General features: G+C 42.6%; 1 protein-coding gene across 1 annotated transcript in view; it reads right to left on the bottom strand.

Moving 5' to 3' along the window:
- The window catches only part of Dnah2 (dynein axonemal heavy chain 2), a 117773-nt gene that overhangs the window by 46118 nt on the left and 65655 nt on the right, over nucleotides 1-6000 (bottom strand). Inside the window, exons 38-41 of the mRNA XM_023723334.1 lie at nucleotides 5426-5606; nucleotides 4515-4642; nucleotides 4028-4180; nucleotides 3661-3786 (exon numbers count right to left, since the gene is read on the bottom strand). Of these exons, the coding sequence (XP_023579102.1) occupies nucleotides 3661-3786; nucleotides 4028-4180; nucleotides 4515-4642; nucleotides 5426-5606 (588 nt within the window). The remainder of the gene's footprint in view (nucleotides 1-3660; nucleotides 3787-4027; nucleotides 4181-4514; nucleotides 4643-5425; nucleotides 5607-6000) is intronic.

Genomic DNA, 6000 nt, shown 5'->3' with positions numbered 1-6000 from the left:
TATATATATATATATTTTTTTTTTAAACCAGGGATTGAACTCAGGCCCTTGCACTTGCCAGGCAATCACTTATTGTACTGAACTATCTCCCCAGCCCCTTCTAATTATATTTTGCTACTGATTTCTATTGTTTAATTCTATTGGCATTGGAGATCATCCTCTGTACAATTTCAATCATTTGAAATAGCTTAGTATATAGCCAATTTTGGTCAATATTACCTGTGCATTTGAGAAGAATGTATATCTGCAATTTCTGGCTAGGATGTTCCATATGTGTTAACTCAAACATGCTAAAAGCATTCAAATCTATATTTACAAATTTTTAATTAGTTTTGTCAATTTCTGAGAGAATTGTCAAGATCTCCCCCTAGGATTATAAATTTAGTTCTGTCTATTATATTTTATGGATTTTATAGCTGTATTTTTAAAAATGTATTTAGTACAGGGTCTACAGGGTCTCACCACACAGATCAGGCTCGTGGTGATCCTCCTGTTTTCAGCCTCCCAAGTTCTGGGATTACAGGTGCGTGCCACCACGCACTGTCTCAGTTTTATTCTCAGAGCACCCTGGGGGCAGGGCAGGGCACACCAGAAATAGAACCCCAGTCCTTGTGCCTGCCTAAGCAGGTGCTTTAGTCCTTTGAGCTACCTGGCCAGCCCATTGTAGGCGTATTATTAAAAACATACAAATTTCGAATGGGTTCATATATTTGGGGACACTTTCATTTTGGAAACATATTCTTTAGCTCTGGGATTTTTCTTGAGTTGTCTCACCATTGGTCCCTCCCTTTTCTTTGTTTCTACTTTTGGAACTCCTGTTACTTGGATACTATCTGTCCTAGGTTGGCTTTTGGATCTTATCCTCCTCCATCTACTCTGTTCTCAGGAATAGCTGTCAGCCTCAGCATCGTCTAGCCCCTACTTCCCATTCTGTACTGGGAAGTGAATTAGGAGGCTTCACAGTGAACTACACCCCAACCCCTTTTCCTTCCTTCCTCCCTTCCTCTTTCTGGCTCTGTTTATTGTTTCTTTCATTCTTTCTAGACAAGGTCTTGCTAAGTTGCTAAACTGCTTAGGCTGGGCTCAAACTTTCAACCTTCTTGTCTCTGCCTGTATGGTGCTAGGGTTAGAGGCATAATCATCCTTTTCAAATAACACTTCATTGGTATTTAATTCTTTGAAATACCAATGAGTATACAGCAGGTATTGTTTGTTCATTGTTTTTGTTTTTGTTTTGAGACAAGGTGCGGCTATGTTGCCCAAGATGTCCACAAATTCCTGGGCTCCTCCTCCCTCAGTTTCCTCAGTAGCTGGAACTAAAGGTGTGCCACCATACTTAGCCAGTGATGGTGGTTTTAAAATACTTTCCCTTCCCACTACATTATTTCCTTCAGTTTACATTTTCCTGTTTGTGCTGGCATCTTTTGCATTCAAGACTCCCCCCAGCTGTGTGATGAGCTTGGGTTGTCTGCTTATCTAGGAAGGTGGAGGGTAAAGAGCCCAAGGGAAGCTTGAGTGTGAGGACCTTCTTGAGAAATTTTTTCCTGGTCATTCCTGTGAGGCTCCATAGATAATTCCAGAGATTATCCAGAGATTCCCCAGAGATAATTCCTGTCACACCACAGGAATGTGGTGCGGAAAGTGAAAGATGAAAGAAAGCAAAAGGTCTCAGCAGCCAATGTGTACACATTCCCTGACTGCTCCTCTATACCAGGGCTTGCTCCTGCTTTCTATTCTCCCTGGAAGTCTTGATACCTGCTGTCTAGGCCTTGGCCCCAGGAAGAGGTAAGGTCACACAGGGCCACAGAAAGGGTGATCTAGACTTCTAAAGTAGCCTGCCTCCCGTCCTCTTCATTTTGGCTAAAATTCATTTACTTTCCCCACCTACTCCCACTTTCAGGGATTATTAATCTCACAAATGCTGAGCTTTGTGAAGACTGCCTTTCAGCTTTCTCGGGCCTCCTATGCAAGCCACAACTTACTCATTTGCTCTCCATATTTAAAGTTTAATTGTAAGTTTCCTCTCCCATTCTCTCTATCCCTTTGGGTCTATATGATTTATAGATACAAATAAATTTCTCTAGTGCAGTAGTAGTGGGCTTCAATCCACTTACTTTACCTGGACGTCCTCTATCATTGTTATGTTTCATCTTTCCCAATTACCATATTTTTCATTTTTAGAAATTCTATTGGTTCTTTTTCAAATCTTCTTTGTTTAGATCTCTTGCTCCTGGCTCAGAGTTTCAAGCTTCTCTTATTTAAGCATATTCAGATGCACTTTTGGTCTTTGTCTAAGGATTTTTCAATGCTGGAGATTACATTAAAGTCTTTGCACTGAGGTTTTGTTTGTGTTTTGTTTTTTTGAGGCAGGATCTTACTAACTTGCCCAAGCTGGACTCAGTCCTGGGGAAAATAGTTATTTTAAAATTCTGCACCTAGGGGCTGGGGAGATGGCTCAGTGGAATAAGCGCTTCCCTGGCAAGCGCAGGGGCCTGAGTTTGATCCCTGGTTCCGCAAAAAAAAAAAAAAAAAAAAAATTCTGCACCTATTATAGAAATCCAGAGTCTACATGGATCTGATTCTTCTTTTCGTTGTTTCTCTGACTTCCGTCAGATTGTTTTCTTATGAATGTTGTGATTTGTGACCATGAGTTGCCCATTTTCTTGGACTTTTATCTGTAAGAGTTCTTTTAGGCAGAAATTGACAGTTTCATCCCGCTAGAAATAATTTGCTTTTGCTTCTACCAGTCACCTGGGGGCACTAACAACCCAGAATGACTTAAATTAAAATCTAAGCTTGAGGATTTTTAAAAATTACACAGTAGAATAAATTACGATCATAAGCAACATGGTTAAGAAATCTCAGAGGAGACTTTACTCCTTCCTTCCACCATCAGAGGTCAGGTAGGACAGGCAAGTTTCATTTCTACATATGTCTAAATGGTAAAGTTCACATTTTCCCATTTACTGTCCCTTGAGATTTACGTGGCATTGTATTTTCTGTTTTACCCTCAAACCTGGGGTGGGGTAGGCTATCCTCCATCCCCAGTGGCTTCTCTTTGTCAGAAATTCTCAGGGGGGAAAAAAGACAGTTTTGTAATACAACTATCTCCCAGAGTTCCTGTGTTTACTCGCCAACCTCCAAACCTTGAGATTTTTGCCAGTTTGGCAATGCCTTAAACATATGTATTTTTACTTTTTTTAATCTTGCACTTTAGTGGTTTCAATTAAAAGGATCATTCAGGATACCTGAGACTAGCATCATTCCAGGGGAGAAAGTTCTTATACTTTCTCTAATTCCTTTTCCACTCCCCAACTGTTTTCATATTTCAAAGGGCTTCCTCCCTCAATAGGAAAGGAGAGGCATGTAGAGAGAAGAAGAGAGATGGCTAGTGGGCATGGAGAAAGTGGAAAGGCCAAGAGATACTAGGTCTCAGTGAAGCCCTAAGCAGGTAAGCCAGGAGGATGGGGAGCTGGGGTCATAAAGTGGAATGTTTGAGTAGGTCTCTATCATATCATAAACACAGAAGCCTGATATATTATAAATAAGGGTCAGCGCTCTCACTCAAAGTCATGGCTAGTGATGGTGTGGAAGCCAAATTTCCTCTTCCCATACTGTATACTCATAAATAAGGCCAAAAGAATATTAAAGGGCAAATACCTTTCCATAGTCAATGACTGGCAGCTCAATGCTGGGGAAAAGATCTAGTACAATGGCGTTGAACAGTGGCATGTCAACTGATGTTAGCTTAGCAATATTCATATCTCTCATCGAGAGCAACAGAACCTGGATGGAAAAGACAGAGACTCAAATTTAAGGAGCTAGAACCCACATACTCAAAAGACCCTTCACCAAGAGGCTTGGGGACAGGAGCCAAGAACAACAGATACACTAGAGTTAGTTCTTAGCAATACAATAGGCAGAACCTGGGCAGCATGGGGCATGAGGGTAGGAAGCCCACTCTGAGAAAAGAAAGGAGCTAGAAACAATGGAGGTTAAAGTCCCTTGGCCTTTGTTTCTGATCTACCTCTTCATCGCTCAGATCTGGCTGGAGGCGGCGCTTCTTGCCAGCATAGCGCACAAGGGAGGTGAGGGCGCGGAGGCCAAAGTCATAATGATCCTGTCTGGAGAGCTGCTGCACAGCCAGTGAGTACAGCGTGTATACTTTCTTGGCAAGGATCTGAAAGCCAGAGGAGAAAACAGCCTATTTCCATACAAGGTCTGCAGTTCATTATAGAACAGCTTGAGATCCAAGAAGTTAGGTCAGGGACTTGAGGTTTCTGGGGGTTTCCCTATGCATGAGCCTAGAGACCTTGTGACCTGTGCTATCATCAGTTAGAGACATGATGGAAAGGAGACCTTTCTCTCGTGAATCCTTCTGCCTTCGTATCCTCCTGACAGATGTCTAAGTTCCTTGTAGGATAAGCTGATTGAGCCTCCAAGGGGTTTCTCTGTCCAGGGAATAATTATAAGAGGGCAATAAAATAATTGGAGGGAAGAGATTATCAAATTACCTTGCAGTTGCCAAAGCCCTCCCCAAAGAGAATGATTTCTGCAATAAGGGTAGAATCAGGCACCACCATGGCAATGGGACGGAACATGGATTTAAGATTTTCAGGAAGTTCTGTGCGGCCAGCATAGCCTGAAAAACAATGCCATTTGTTTAGACTCCCTGTATTTCCTTACTCCAACTTTCTTCCCCAACCCACTTCCCCATCAACCCTACTGTACCCAACACTCGCATCATCCTTAATTTCCCACCCCCAACTCCAATTTCAAGGTCTATTCCTTTCCCATCCCAGCCCTGGCTCTTCCCATTGCATTTCGGTCTTCTTTCCTCTCTAGCCTTTTCCTGACTTTCTGCACGGCCCTGTTTCAAACTGAAAATACACAGCTGCTGATTTCCTGTCTCTCCAAGTTCTATCTATAGCTCACATCAGTCCTAATAGAAATCGCAGCTGTTTTTTGATTCTTTCGGGACTATAAGCCATTCCCTACACCTGTTCTTCCCTGAGCCCTTCCCCCAGAGCTGTTCCTAGGGGACTGTAGTGAGAAATCTTAGACCTTACCCCTTAGAAGGATTTTCCCAGCCTACAAAGGAGATGCTAGGTAAACCAGAATTGCAATAAGAGAAGGTAGCCAAGCCTTAGAAGACTATGGTTACCTATGAACACATAGGTTAATTAGTGATCCTTTCACAGAGAGCAATAAGCTTGCCTCTTTGCCCAGAAAGGACAAATCAGTATTTATTTATTTAGTTATTTTTGGCACCCCCCCCCTTTTTTTTTTTTTTTTTTTTTTGTCATTAGTCAGCTCTCACCTGGCTACACACTTAAAAAGAGGAAGAAAGAAGACAATACACAGGTACTTGCCCTGGGCATCCAGTCCTCTCACCCAGAAGGCCCATTTATTCCCTGGTACCTACCGGGATTCATGGTAATGAAGATCCCACAAGACCACACCAGATTTATTTCAAAGCCCTCAAAATAGAAGCGGGTGAGGCTGGCAGCCAAGGCAGAGAGGATGGACAGGATCTGCTGGGCGACCACTGACAGCACTTCGATATTGATACGGTTAAATTCATCAAAGCAGCCCCAGGCTCCCGTCTGTGGAGGGATGGGGAGGCAGAGTCACCGAGAGAAAGAGAGTTGCCCCACAACACTAAAGAGCTTGATTAATACACTGGTCCTTAAAATGTTTCTGTATGCATTTTTGTAACCTTTGTCACAGCTTCTGGGTAGAGCCTTCCATCCTAGAGGACAGCCTGAGACAATGGTGGGAAAGACACAGTTGGGAAAACTGCAGCAGGGAACTTAAATGCCTTGAGTCCTCAGCAGTTTTGGTGCAGCCTCTGACTTAATCCTTACGTAATCTTTTAATTTTGCAAATGAAAAACATGAAGCATGGGGAAGGGAAGCGGCTTCCCTAATTTTAAGAAAGACCTGAGGTAATGCCATGTTACAAGCGATAAAGCACTGAGGCAGATCAGGTTTCACTTGA

Source organism: Octodon degus, unplaced genomic scaffold (genome assembly GCF_000260255.1).
Source record: "Octodon degus isolate 3935 unplaced genomic scaffold, OctDeg1.0 scaffold00098, whole genome shotgun sequence".
Taxonomy (NCBI): Eukaryota; Metazoa; Chordata; class Mammalia; order Rodentia; family Octodontidae; genus Octodon; species Octodon degus.
Note: the sequence above shows the minus strand (reverse complement) of the source record. Positions and strands in the feature narration are given on the sequence as shown.